Below are 14,529 nucleotides of genomic sequence, written 5' to 3'. Positions count from 1 at the left end.
ATGGTTCTACCAATTGATTCGAATTGCTTGTGATTTACGCTTTAAAAAAATGCACCTTAAAACAATTACAGCGTAGCTGTACCTATTATCGCACTCTTTATATCGGCAAAATTTATAACCTCCGTCGCCTGGGGGCAAATGTTATCGATTGATCTAAATCTTATCGTTCCAAAATAACCAGCAGTATGAACAATGTACGCTCAAGACGAAGAAAAAAAGTCAACAATCGCACTCGCCGCCTAATCGGACCGAAACACCGAAATCAATCCTCTTATTGCCTCAGGGCCATTCGATCTCGGTAGTTTACTGCGAAAGCATGCGATTAATTTTCGGCCTTGTGCTCGCGCTGGCCTGCGTTGTTGGAAGGAGCCAGTCCTCCGCCGTGGTGGAAAGGTTGGAAAGAATTCCGTTAGAATTCGCAACCTTTCTAGGTGATTTTCGGTCCAGTAATCACACCGTGGATATTAGCTACTGGAAGGATCAGAACTGCGTTTATGATTTGCAACTGTTTGGTCTTGCACTGCAGGAAGAACAACCATGGGCCTTGAATGGTGAGTACCGCATTGGTGTTTTGCTTACAAACGTTGCCTTCTTTTAACTACAAAACAACATCAATCATTACAGTTTACGATTTGTGGGGCAAAATGCCGGCCGGATTACTACAGGGAAATTATTTCACACCGGGTAATTTCGAGCGGTGCCGCCATTTGGCCACCAAATTGTTCGACGGCCAACACTGCACTGTGCAGTTCGGTTTCGATTCTATGAAACTTCCCCTGAATCCACTTTGGTTGGGCATTTGTGTTCCTGATTCGTGCGAACCGCGGCTGGTCAAAAGTTTAACGAATTATTTCGCGCAACAGTATGGGTTAGATACCGTCGACGATTACAGCCAGGCGGAGTTCTGCTACCGGGAGGAGCTGGGTGAGGAGTTTGGTGGAGTCACTATCAGTGCTATGTACGAACTGGCATTATCTAAATCAGTTGATTGTAAACCAATGCCTATCTATATTTTTTCAGTGTCGTATTGAGTTGTATTGCGGGGGCGATTGTTATGTTCACGGTAGTTGAGGTTCTTGGCATGCTGCTGAAGCTGTCAATTCCACAATTCCTGAAGGATCTTTCACTGTACAGCAACCTGGCCATGCTGTTCAAAACCGAGCCTAAAGCCGAACAAAAAACCGACACTTTGGACTGCGTATATGGAATTCGCTCGCTTCTAATGTTGCAGATCATAGTTCATCATGTTCATCATGCTCTGAGCACCATTCCGGTTACGGACGACAACGCCAGACGGGAGTACTTCGACGATGCAGGCGGAATTATTAGCTATCGTGTGACGGCCCTATGTGCGGACATGTTCCTAGTGCTAAGTGCAATGTTACTCACGTACGGTATCATGAAAGAGCTGACGCTCAACGCCGGCAAGCTGAACGTGTGGAAGCTTTGGCTGCATCGAATTGTTCGAATCTTTCCCGCCTATGCAATGTTGGTCTACTTCTGGATCGCTTTCGGCGAGTACTTCGGCGAAGGTCCACTTTATCGGCATCTGGTGCAGCCGACGGTCGACGCTTGCAACGATCACTGGTGGTCGGCAATGCTGTTTGTGCAGAACTACGTCAATCCGGATCGGCTGGTGAGTATGGTCCTATCTAATATTGGTTTAGAAAGTGGTTTTTGAAGATATACACATCAATCGATTGAAAACATTTTTGCGAATCTGAAACAATGAAACGTTATAGATTTCCGTAACAAACTATGGAACAACTGAAAAAAAGTTTTATCTACGTATCTGTGCGTTAAGGCACTCTGTCTAGAAAGATAGTAGATTACACTCAGAGTTGGCTTCCATGAGGCAATAAAGTCGTAACTGAGTGCAGCAACCTTGACAACTCTTATCAGCGTAATGAAAATTATGATTTTCTATTTCTGTTGTCTAATCTCCACTAATCTGTCCCCCTAAGGCAAATTTTTCATGAGCACTGTGAAAGTCAAGCTTTTCGCTACTGACTTTCTCAAATACTACCAATCTATAGTATAACATATTAAGGTTATGCAACCGGGTCTGCCTTGACCCCTGACAAGCGAGTGTCCGTGGGCTCGAAGCTTAGTAGAATCAGGCCATTCGATGTTAAGTGATTTTAAATTGGGTTTATTCTCAGGCCCCTCCACATCCTTCCTACTGCATTTTGCATTTACTAACAATGAAAGCCTCTTGCCAGGGCAAGTTAGAAGATTGGTTCTTGCTTGAGGTGCGAATGAAGCCTCTTGTTCAAGGGCAAATTATAACTTGTTTCACTACCTGGGTTCTAGGAACGAGGTAATGCAAAAGTAGTAAGGAACACATACACATATACACACACCCTCACTTTGTGCTGAACTCTGCTTTACCGACCATGAAGCCTGTAGCCGGGGCTGGTTATAAGAATGATACTTGCTCGAGGTGCGAATGAAGCTACTTGTCCAAGGACAAATTATAAATTGTCTCCGCACTTCTTGGCTCTAGAGCTAGATTGGTTGAAAAGTAGGACGAAGCGTAGAAGGAAAAAAGATGTGTGAAGGGGGGGTTGGTAACACCGACACTTTGAGCACGGGTAATAAGCAGCTCGCTCACTCTATAGCGATACTGCAAAAATAACGAAGTGCGGTACAACATCTGGATGATATCACAATAGATGAAAATGCTGGTCGTAGTGACAATATCCATACAAAAAAAGATGTATACTCAGAAAGCGTAAAAAAGCACGAAAGTTTGTACCCAGGGGCACGAATGCGGAGCTCTCGTATGACTACGAATGCAGGTTCAACTTTTGCAAATGTTTATCTCGCAAATTTTTAATTTACTGCATTGTAAACAATGTTCTGAAACATTGCTTTACATTTCGACAAGAATAAAAGAAGATAAATTTAAATTTGCTAATAGACCGTGCGTTATATATCAGTTTTATCCGTTCCACCACTAAGGCTTTCATCAGGCCACAATCACACTTCTTCTGGTGATTGGCGACGATATCGCATTTTGATTTTTGATGTAGGACTACGTCTTACTTTAATAGGGTGGCATGCTAGAAAAGCATTGATGACCGTGACACGAAAAAGTGCTCAGCCAATTCTGAATATATTTTTATGGTCTGCATATCATTCAAATCACCTTTTGTATAGTTTTTATAAGAAGATTATATTTGGCAAGTAACTCCTGGAATTTCTACGTAAAGTTGAACAATTCTTCCAAATTCACTGCAGTATTTGTTCAGTTGTCGCCATAGTTATATGAAATTGTTATTAATAACATATAATCAATTTAAGTGAGAAGTGAGTGGGGTACACAATGGGGAAGTCAAACAAGAAAGTGACCAATATAGCTCTTGCCATCTCAAGCCCTTACCTAGCGCCTCCACGCGGCCATACCCGGTAATGCTATAATGAGTAGCTAAGCTAGGAGGTGCGATGCAGCGTGGTTTCCGACTGCCTGATTTCAAAACTGCGATTTTGGGCAGACGGCTTACCCACACGGCCTTAGCCTAGTATGTTATTCTACACTCAAAAAATTCGACACGTCGCATCCACGTGAAAAATCATGTAATATTCTGTACAGCAACTTACGTGAACTTCAAGGACTAGTTATTGGGAAAATTGATAAAATTTACCGGGATTGCACGTAAACTGGTTAGTATGAATGCGAGTTACCAACAATTCACGCGAATGTTACATGAAAAGTGTGATGGATGAAAATTACCTATGTTTTCACGTAAACTTGACGTACTGTTTTTTTTTAGTGTAATGATATGTTTTGTTTTGGCACATCAAGCACAGAGAACAGACATTCATCTCGATCTCGCCGGGTGTGAAAAGATCGGCCGTCATTTTGAAAGTATGTGGTAATGCTCCCGTTGTGTGGCGCTCACATCACTGAAAGTCAATGCTGATCAAAGCATTCGCACATTTTCTATGAAGCATTTAACCGTTGCTACAGCAACTAACATATTGTTTACTCAATCTATCAAACCTGAAATAAAAGTAAACAACATTTATCACTATTGTTGATTCCCGAATGATTGAATAATGAATTAACCCCTTTCGACAAACTGTTTCTCTGAAGAAACAGCTTTCTGCAATTTCGGAAAACGAGCGTAGTATATATAGGAAGCGGAATTGCTTGGACACGATTCTCGTCAATGAGTCGAATTTAAAAATGGTTGTTAGACCGGTAAATTCTATACCCGTTCGTCTGCGCCAAGGGTGATTGCGGTTGCGAATCCTGAGTTAGAGTCATTGGTGTACAGAAGACCGACAAAATGCCGTGAATAAAGCCGTGATTGTCAGCTCCGAGATATCAATGAACAAATCCAAAGGCTGCACCACCGGGCATCGACGAAGCAATACAGGAAGTTTTCTGGAAGGTGCTTAGAGATAGCTACTGCAAATGCTGCTACGGGGGCGTTAGACGGTGTTAACGAAAGAATGGTACGATCCAATGCGGAAAATCAGAATTATAACGTTATCACGTTCACGTTATCAGAATAGAATAAAAATTTGAAACGCTATCTGGCTTCTTTTAACAATCTTTAACCGAGCTCAACAAATAACATAAACAAAGTCGAGCAACGTAACAGCCGTTGCTACGGTAACTCACGTTAGAGCTGCCAGTATTTCGAATATGTGGTAACTAACAAGAAAATATATCAAATTTGGCAACGCGGGTGTTGCGCGGCTGGTGCACCGTAAGAGAGATGTCGCTAGTGTCTCATTCAAAAGTTTACACACCATTTGCGTAAAATTTTATATGAGCACAAATGTCTGTTCTCTGTGATCTAATATCCAATAGTTAGTTTAATTTTTAATTTTTTTATTAAAACTTGTCACGGCTAAAGTTTTCATTATAAAGTAGGAGGTGCTTGATGCACAAAAATAAATTACTGTCAGTACCAGACATTTTTATTCTCGTTTGCGAGATTTTCACAAAACAAAACCTAGTTGCAAAGCTATTTCTTTGTCACATTCTACAACGTAACGTAATACATACGTAATTATAGACTAATCTCAAGTTTTTAGTCTTGACCTTGAAATGCGGTCATACATATATATTAATATTTTTTGAACGATGAAGGGACGGTAGGGAAAGAAATGAAAATTTTTTTTGGTGAAGGTGAGGAAGAGCGGAAAGGAAGGGGGGGGGGGGGTATTGGTGGTAGCTATGCTTGACAAGTAGTCATTTTGACTCCTACCTTTTGTCCAATACTGGAAGGTGCATGAGTCGAACCAAGCTGTAATCTGAGATTACAACCGGATTCGAACCCACAACACCCGCCAGGGCATGTGGTTCGCTGGTACTTGTACCTTTGAACCATAGAGGCGCTGGACAAAAGGAGACCGCAAAATCCACTTCTCAAGGATAGCGACGCGTTCGGTTGGGTTATCGACACATATTGTGCCGCTTCCTACATCAATTGCAGATTACCACCGAGCGAGAAGTTTTTAATCTAACTACTGTTTACTTTCAGGACGACGACACTATGCCGGCCCTAACGACTTGCAAGGTACTGCACGTGACGTTGTTCGTCTGTCAGCTTGTGTTAGCCGCGTTTCTCGGCGCGGGTTTTCGAGGGAAGGCCCCGTTTCTATGTAATAGACTAATCTCAAGTTTTTAGTCTTGACCTTGAAATGCGGTCATACATATATATTAATATTTTTTGAAACGATGGTTCTACAATTGATGAAGGGACGGTAGGGAAAGAAATGAAAATTTATTTTGGTGAAGGTGAGGAAGAGCGGAAAGGAAGGAAACCGAACGCGTCGCTATCCTTGAGAAGTGGATTTTGCGGTCTCCTTTTGTCCAGCGCCTCTATGGTTCAAAGGTACAAGTACCAGCGAACCACATGCCCTGGCGGGTGTTGTGGGTTCGAATCCGGTTGTAATCTCAGATTACAGCTTGGTTCGACTCATGCACCTTCCAGTATTGGACAAAAGGTAGGAGTCAAAATGACTACTTGTCAAGCATAGCTACCAATACCCCCCCCCCTTCCTTTCCGCTCTTCCTCACCTTCACCAAAAAAAATTTTCATTTCTTTCCCTACCGTCCCTTCATCAATTGTAGAACCATCGTTCCAAAAAATATTAATACGTAATTATGTTTTATCGTTATGGTCGCATCACTTCCATTGCCATATGTAAGCCGGTCATTAAAAACAAAAATTGATATTATTTGTTGGACTTTCTCACGTTACTCTTAGTTTATATTGTATACCCCCTTTTTATAAATTTTGTTTTATTTGATATGATAAGCCATGAGCTAAACTCTGCCTAAACTATTTACTTTTATTATAATTTTTGTTTGTCTGGCTTTGAGCTAATCTCTGCGTAAAATAATTATTTTTATTATTTTTGTTTGTTTGTTTGGCTATGAGCAAAACTCTGAGCAAACTAATTTTTAATATTATTTTTACTTGTTTGACTATGAGCTAAACTCTGCGCAAACTAATTTTTAATATAGTTTTTGCTTGTTTGGCTATGAGCTAAACTCTGCGCAAACTAATTTTTGTTATTTTTGTTTGTTTGGCTATGAGCTAAACTCAGCGCAAACTAATTTTTTATTATTATTATTAATGGTTGATTTTATGCATGTAAATTTATCTAATGGTGCTTTCAGCGCTGATATTTGAAACTGGGTAAATAACTCTTATTCAGGTTCACCTTTCCGCCCAAAATAATTTCAGTGTAAAAATATATATTTGGTTCATATTATTTTCCGTTTAGTTGTTACCGATAATAACGATGCAGAAAAACTATCGATAATTATCGATATGCATCGCGATGGATATTTCCCATCCCTACTGTCAGCGCAAGCACATCAAATTTTATAGCACTTTCATTTACGCCATTCACAAAAAATATAAAACAAAACCATATACCTGTATCACTATCCTGGCCCAGGCTTGGCATACACTTTTCGCTTTGATTTTGCTCTTTTGATTACTGCTCCTCAGCCAAACAGAATTTGAAAAAGTGGTGTAAGGGGCATTTATAGAGCTAGTAATTATCTATAATATTGCTGAAGAAAGTGAAGTTTTATCTTTAGTATTTACGGCGCTGTATGGTAGCAATGCCGTTGGTAGCAAAAAGAGCGCTCTTTTTGCTACCAAGAGGGTAGCAGCCTTATAGCGCCATAAACACAAAATGCACAGTAATGCTTCCTTCAGCATTATTGTAGATTATAACATATTCTACACACACCCCATACATCACTTTTTCAAATTTTGCTTGGCTGAGAAGCAGTAATCAAAAGAGCAAAATCGAAGCGAAAAGTGTATGCCAAGCCTGTCCTGGCCCATGTAGGCAGGATCGCCAAATGTGGTAATCCGGACTACCAGTTACCAATGTATTTCCGGGTGCTGACACTACTGTTTTACCAACCGATCCGTGGCACTTCGTTACCTTTTCTGACTGTACTTTACACACTTCAGGCAGACCTTTCAATAAGGTATAAATATCACGATGCCACAAAGAGTTGGTCAAATAAAGAGAGAGAGAGAAAGTTAAAGAAATGAGAGAGAAAAGAAAGAAAAATGAGAGAAAAGAAAGGAAAAAGAGAGAAGAAAAAAAACGAGAAAAAGGAACAAAAAGAAAGAAATGGAGAAAGAAAAGACGTAATAAGAAGAGACAGATACACAATTGGAGGATAGATAGAGAAAAAGAGAGAAAAAGATAGAAAAAAAAGTTAAAGAAAAAGATAGGGAAAAAGATAGATAGACAGATAGTGAGAGTGATAGTAAGACTGAATGTGTGTGTTTTAGAGAGCGAGAGAGAGAAAGGAGAAAGAGATTCCGGTAAAGAGAAATGACCGTAATTTAGTCGTTTCTTGACGGATTTCCGTTCTCTTTTCACCAATCGACTGAAAATGAGATCTAGTTTTGAGATAAAATATGAATATTATTAAATTTTCATGACAGAAAAAGATACAGACGATGAAAAAAATTAGTTTTTGACATACCTCTTGACAACCCGGAATATCTCCGGTGCCCACTGGCTATTGCGAATCTTGAAACTTTTTAAAAAAAAAACTAGAAAATTTTCCTCGTTGATTCCAATTGGTTTCATCTAAAAAATATTGAAAACCGATTTATTAGCCGAAATTTATTAGCCGAAAACCGACGGAGTTATTAGCACTTAAAACCTTAACGCCTCTCGTGATTCTCGTATTTCTAAATTTTTTGGATGATGAATGACCCTCTGGGTTGAAACCATTTTAAAACCAAAAACTTAATTACATTTCGTACCATTCTATCCCCAAATCCACAGTGCATTGCCCACACCTGGTACCTATCGATCGACATGCAGCTGTACATCATCACTCCGCTGCTGGTGTACATCCTGTGGAAACTGGGTCCGCAGTTCGTTCCGGGGCTAGCCTTCCTGATGCTGGTTTCCATGGCCTGCGTGTTTGCAACCTTCAGCGGTAACGACTTCTGGCTGACGCCGGAAATGGACCCCGAACGGGAACAGCATCGTTTGCGGTCCACCTACTACGCGACGCACGCCCGGATGTCGGTATGGTTTTTCGGCATCGCTTTCGGCTATTTTCTGTTCCGCACGCGCGAAAAGCAGGTCAAGTGGTCACCGGTAGTGCTAACGGTGGTGTCCATTCTGATGACGGCACTGGCCGCGGTCATTATGTACGTTACGACCGAAATATACAAGACGCGTGGGGTGTCCGTAGCGGGTGATGCGTTCTACGAGACGCTGCATCGGGTTGCCTGGGTCGGTACCCACATGTGGCTTATCTTTATGTGCGTCAACGGTTACGGTAGTGTGCTGGACAGCTTCCTAAGTTGGGCCCTGTGGCAACCGATTGCTCGCTTGTCCTATTGTATGTATTTGATCCATTACCTGGTCGTGGTGGTCATCTTGGGAGGAATCGTCCAGGAGCCGCTCTTCTTCAGCACGGTCAACGTGCAGTATATGACAGTGGGAGTAGTCGCGATAACCGGAGCAGCGGCCCTTGTCTGGGCGCTATTTATCGAGCGTCCATTCTTGGCTATAGAACGAAACATTTGGCAATGGGTTGGTAAATTACAACAATAAAGCACTAGGAGTCAGTTGACATTTTTATTATCTTATCCGAATACCTCTGCCCGATAGGGTCTTATCAAAATCAAGTCGCTCCGTTAAGCTTGAATAGCGTTATTGATGAGTTTGATTTCTTTCGTCGGTCAGTTAGCTGATTTCGCGGTCATGGATCGTTTAGCTCTCTGTTTAGTTACGTTTTTCCTTTTGGGCTCTGTTAAGGCTTTGCAGTTGCAAAATATTCACACGGATTTTTTGTCATTTCTTGGAAACCAATCCTCGGTTTGGAATCACACCGATCCGGTTACGTCGGTTCAAGACCAGTCATGTTTATATCAGCTGGAACTATTTTCAAAGGCCTACTCTGACGATGAACCGTGGGCCGTAAATTGTAAGTACGCAAGGTATTTAAGGAGAATGACAGCATCAATGCAGTTGATTTGGCGTTGCAGTTTTCGATTCATGGGGTAAAGTCCCTGCTGGGGTGCACTTTGGAAATGTGTACGAGTTCGGAAATTTTGATCAATGTCGAAGAGTGCTTCATCGGCATTACTATGGAACCGTGGCTGGGCAGCATTGTACCCTGATGGTGGACGTACGCGGGTTGAATTTTGCTTTTGGTCCGATTTGGTTTGGTCTGTGCATGCCGGCTGCCTGTAGACCTGCACTAGTAAGTGATCTGGCAGGAGAATTCCTTCGACACGAGAACATGAGATTGGTCAATAACTTGGAGCAATTCTGTTACGGACCCGAGGAACCTCACTACTCAGCTTTGGCAATAGCGGCAATGTGAGTTGATTCCCACACTAAACTGAATAGAAGCTTAAATGTTTTGTTTTTTTTTCAGTATACTTTTCTCGGGTTATGGAGCACTTCTCGTTCTGGCAACGGCCGTAGAAGCACGCTTCCATTTTTCATCCCAGACTACTCCGAGCTATGTAAAACGATGCTCTATTTACAACAATCTCCTTAAAATCTACAGAACCATTCCTCGGAATCAAACGAAAACGGACACAATAGATTGCATCAACGGCATCCGCTCGCTGTCGATGCTGTGGATAATCGTAAATCACGTTCATGACACTTCGCTCGGTATTCCGGCCTCGAACGGTATCATGCAAACGGAGTACGCCAACAGTTACTTCGGGGTACTCTTTCACCGGCTTGGAGGAAAAGCTGTTGACATATTTCTGATGCTGAGTGGAGTGTTGGTGACAATCAAGGTACTACGTGAGTTGGACCGCAACCGGAAACTCAACGTGCTCAAGTTGTGGGTTCATCGAATCGTTCGCATTACTCCGGCCTACGCCGCTACGATATTCTTCGCTGTGGCTTTTACGCAATACTTCGGGGAAGGATTCCTACACAAGAGCATTACGGCAGAAAATACAGATAATTGTTCCAAGAGTTGGTGGTCCGCTCTGCTCTACGTTCAAAACTACGTTCATCAGAAGAACATGTGCCTGGCGCATACTTGGTATCTCTCCGTAGACATGCAGCTGTACATCCTGTCCCCTTTGATTCTTGTTCCACTGTGGAAATATGGAAAAGGATTTGTTCCATTCATCGTACTACTAGCTTTACTATCAATATCTTGTGTCTTCACCACGTTTATGGTTAACGACTACCGTTTAAACCGATTAGCCCCAATCGGCGATGGACTAATGGCTCGCAAAACGTACCACGCAACCCACGCTCGTATGTCGGTTTGGTTGTTTGGAGTCCTCTTCGGCTATATCTTACACAACACCCAATCCCGAGTGGTCCGTCTATCCAAAACGGTTCAACTTCTAGGCTGGACCATCACAGCCGCGATAATTGTGGCAACCGGCTATTCACTGAAGCAAGTGTACACCGGCGATTACACGGCCGTTCCTCTGGTCGCAAATGCCTTCTACGAATCACTGCACCGTAGCTTGTGGGCATTCGCCGTTATGTGGATCATTTTCGTTTGCGTAAACCGGCAGGGTGGAGTGGTGGACGAATTCCTCGGCTGGACAGGCTGGCAACCGATGGCGAAACTGTCCTACACGATGTATCTGTTGCACATTTGGCTGCAGGCCGTCACCTTTACCATGCAGCTGAAGACAACGATCTACTTCAGCACGATGAACCTGTTCTACACCATTTTTGGCCTGACGGGACTCAGCATGGCGGCCGCTACCGTTTGGAGTGTGGCATTCGAGTATCCGTTTTTCGGTGCGGAGCGGATTTTGTTCGGAAAGAGCAAATCACATGTGTAGTATAATGTTCATGGGTTAGAGTTAGCAGAACTTTCTTGTTCGGTCGGAAAAATTAAATAAGTAAAAATGCAGAATTTAATTCTACATACTCTGAATTTGAAAATTTACTCCAAAACGGACATGGACAGGGAATCAAATATGAAACTTTACTTAAAATTAAAAATGACGTGATTCGTCTTATTGTCTCACATGTTTTACCTCTTTTCTGGTCTACTTCTGCTTCCAGTCCTGTTTTTCCATTTTTTGCACAGTTTTTTCTTCTTTACTGTACCTCTTTCTTTGTTTTTCCTCTCACTTTCTAACCCCCCCCCCCTCTCTCTCTCTCTTGTTTTTCTTCGGTTCTCTTGTTTTTATTGGTTTTTCGGTCCCGGTTTTGACCTTTTTCCAGAACCATTAATGGCCTCTATCCTGTTTTTCGTCTTTCTTCTTCCGTTTTTCTCCGTTTCTTCTCTTTTCCTGTCCCGTCATTTTCTAACGTTTTTCGACTTTTTTGGAGACCGATTTTCATCTTTTTTTGCCTTTCAACTGCCTTTATAGCCCGTTTGGCCGCTTTTTCTCATTTACTTTCACGGTTTTTTTTCTCTCACGTTATACTCCTTTTCCCTTTTGGTTACTCTCGTTTTCTGTTCCGTATTCCCTCTTTTTCCGTGTCGTTTTTCTTTTTTTGCACGTTTTCTTTTTCTCCATTCCTATTCCTTTCCCGTCTCGTTTTTCGCCCCTTTTCTGAGTCCCAAATTTCCTCTGCTTCGTTTTTCGTATTTCTTTTCTTCGTTTTCTCCTCTTTTCAGCCCTGAAGATTTTCCAATCTCGTTTATTTGTGTCATTTGCTGTCCCGTTTTTCTCATTTTCGGTCCCGGTTTTCGTTTTCTTGTCTATCTAAACTTCTTGTCTATCTGAAGTTTTTTGGAGCATCTTTGTAGAATACGAAACCTGAAATTAAATAAAAGAAAGGAAATAAAAGACAACTGTTCCAGATTAAATTCTACCATTTTTTATTTATTCGCGACAGATACGTATTTTGCCCACGACTTGCAGGCTTCATCAATGTCAGTTTTCAAACTGTTGTTCGTATTCCATTTTTTCCTTTTGTACGTTCCGTTTTTCCTCCCATTCTGATACGTGTTTCTATCGGTTTTCTTTTTCTAACCCGTTTGTCTAGTTTTGTCCTGTTGAAAAATTTTGAGATAATCCGCAAACATGTATTTAGGAGACCTTTAACAAAATAAACAGCAACGGGTCTAGATGGCTTCCTTGAGGTACACCAGATTCAATCTAAAACAGGGTTTCGAACTGTAGTTCACTGCAGGACACTGATGAACTCTGCAAGTCGTATGCGAAATACGTATCTGTCGCGAATAAATAAAAATAGTAGAGCTTATTTGGAAAAAGTTTTCTTTTATTTCCTTTCTTATTATGTTCTGTTCTTTCTTCTTTTCTGTCACGTTTCATTTTTCCTGGCTGTTTCATCCCTTTTCTGCCCTGTCCCTCATCTTCTGTTCCTCTATCTCAATTCTCAATAAAAAAAGCTAAGCTTTGTCCCTTCTTTGCAACGATCCTACTGACTCTAGCAGTCCACTCTAGACTTTGAACTCCATCCTTCCGCTCCCGTATTTTTTGCTTTTCTTTACTTCCTTTTCTATCCTGTTTTCTTTCGATGTAACGTGTTTTCTTTCGATTTTCTTTTTCAATAGAACACAGAGTTTAATTAGTTCCATCTATGAATACGAAGGCAATGCGCTCGGTAAGGTACGACAATATACATTGTGTTAAGCACACAGGAGATCCGGGTTTTCCCAATTCGGCCGTGCGCTACCGTATCAAAAGTCTTCACAAAGTCAATATAAATGGCGGGCGCTATTCTCATAGTCACCTCACCTCACTTCACTTCTCTCACGCGCCTTATTCTTACAGTCACCCTCACCACACCTTACAGGCCCCATTGGATTTGTACAGTTACGCCCAGGTGAGCGGAGTCACCTAGGTGACTCTCAGAATCGCAAATTGTACTCTCACCCAAAAAATTTAGGTGTGGTGACTGTGAGAATAGGGCCCGGCATCGAAATAAGAATAAGACCAATTTGCTATTGGATTGTTACTTGGGATTTCATCAAAAATTTGGAGGTTCCATTGCTGTTCATTGAACCTGGTCTCAATACTAAATATTACGTCGATAATGTTTTGAAGAACCATTTGCTTCCCATCGTCAAAAAAACACTACAAATATGCACCGCACTGCTTTCAACAAGATTCTGCACCGACTCACCAGGCGAAAGTTACACAGGCTTGGTGTGAGGCCAATTTTCCGGAATTTGTGTCTTCGAAAGAGTAATTTGTCTCTTCGCCAGATTTGAATCTTCTCGACTTCTATGCATGGGGTTACACGCTAGGCATACTATAGGGAGCACCAAAGAATTGAATGTGGATACTTTCAAACATCGTTTGGAAGATTTGGGATAAAATGCCTCAGAATATCGTGTGTGCCAGCTGGCCCGCTTTTTAACAACGATCACGACAAGTATTTAAAGCAAAAGAAGAAAGATTTAAATTGGACTAATTCAAGACAAATGTTTTGGATGTAAATACTTTACACAAAATATACTCAAAATTATAATTTATGCAAGCGTCTTATTTTTGTGACCATTTACTTTACTGACAGTTATTACTACTCAACCTCAACCTACTCAACACTCTCTTGAATTTACCATATAATGCATGTAATGAATTAACGACTGTATATGAAATGAAATAAGTACAATCTCACCAGCAGTCCTTTGAATCAATTATAGTTGCATCATTTGGGTTTCCATCAGTGCATCTAATGTCCATGTACATTATTGAAAAAAGAAAAAAAAAACGGCTAATGTTTCCACCGTACGGTAGGTGTGTGATAAGCTGGAAAGAAACAAATATTTAAAATCATGTGTACCTTATATGGCTTACCTGCCAACGAGGCCGAGTGGATTAGCCGTCTGCTCAAAACCTTGGTTGTGAAATTGAGTAGCCGCAAAACCACGCAGCATTTTTATCTTCCAGTTTTATATTCCCTATTTTTTCATTTTTAACTTTTAATTTTTATTCTAATAATTTTTATTTTAGTAGTTTTTCGTTTTCCATTTCTCACTTAAGATAATTATTTTTCCATTTCTCATTTTACATGTTTTGAATCGTCAATGATGTCAATAGACGTGTGGAGAAACATCCTCTTAATCTTCACATGATGGAAATT

At 41.2% G+C, this 14,529-nt stretch overlaps 2 protein-coding genes across 2 annotated transcripts; both read left to right on the top strand.

The window, feature by feature from the left end:
• The first annotated feature begins 316 nt into the window (after positions 1–316).
• LOC128746341 (nose resistant to fluoxetine protein 6-like) lies at positions 317–9,078 on the top strand. The gene is made up of 4 exons (XM_053843392.1): positions 317–551; positions 625–958; positions 1,021–1,636; positions 8,296–9,078. The coding sequence occupies exons 1-4, from the start codon at positions 317–319 to the stop codon at positions 9,076–9,078; spliced, it is 1,968 nt and encodes a 655-aa protein (XP_053699367.1).
• Positions 9,079–9,228: 150 nt separating this feature from the next.
• LOC128746340 (O-acyltransferase like protein-like) lies at positions 9,229–11,303 on the top strand. The gene is made up of 3 exons (XM_053843391.1): positions 9,229–9,451; positions 9,513–9,849; positions 9,908–11,303. Exons 1-3 carry the CDS (start codon positions 9,229–9,231, stop codon positions 11,301–11,303), a joined length of 1,956 nt encoding a protein of 651 aa, XP_053699366.1.
• Positions 11,304–14,529: the final 3,226 nt, after the last annotated feature.

Source organism: Sabethes cyaneus, chromosome 1 (assembly GCF_943734655.1).
Source record: "Sabethes cyaneus chromosome 1, idSabCyanKW18_F2, whole genome shotgun sequence".
In the NCBI taxonomy this organism is placed as follows: domain Eukaryota; kingdom Metazoa; phylum Arthropoda; class Insecta; order Diptera; family Culicidae; genus Sabethes; species Sabethes cyaneus.
The sequence above is the reverse complement of the archived record's forward strand: the minus strand, read 5'-3'. Positions and strand labels throughout refer to the sequence as shown.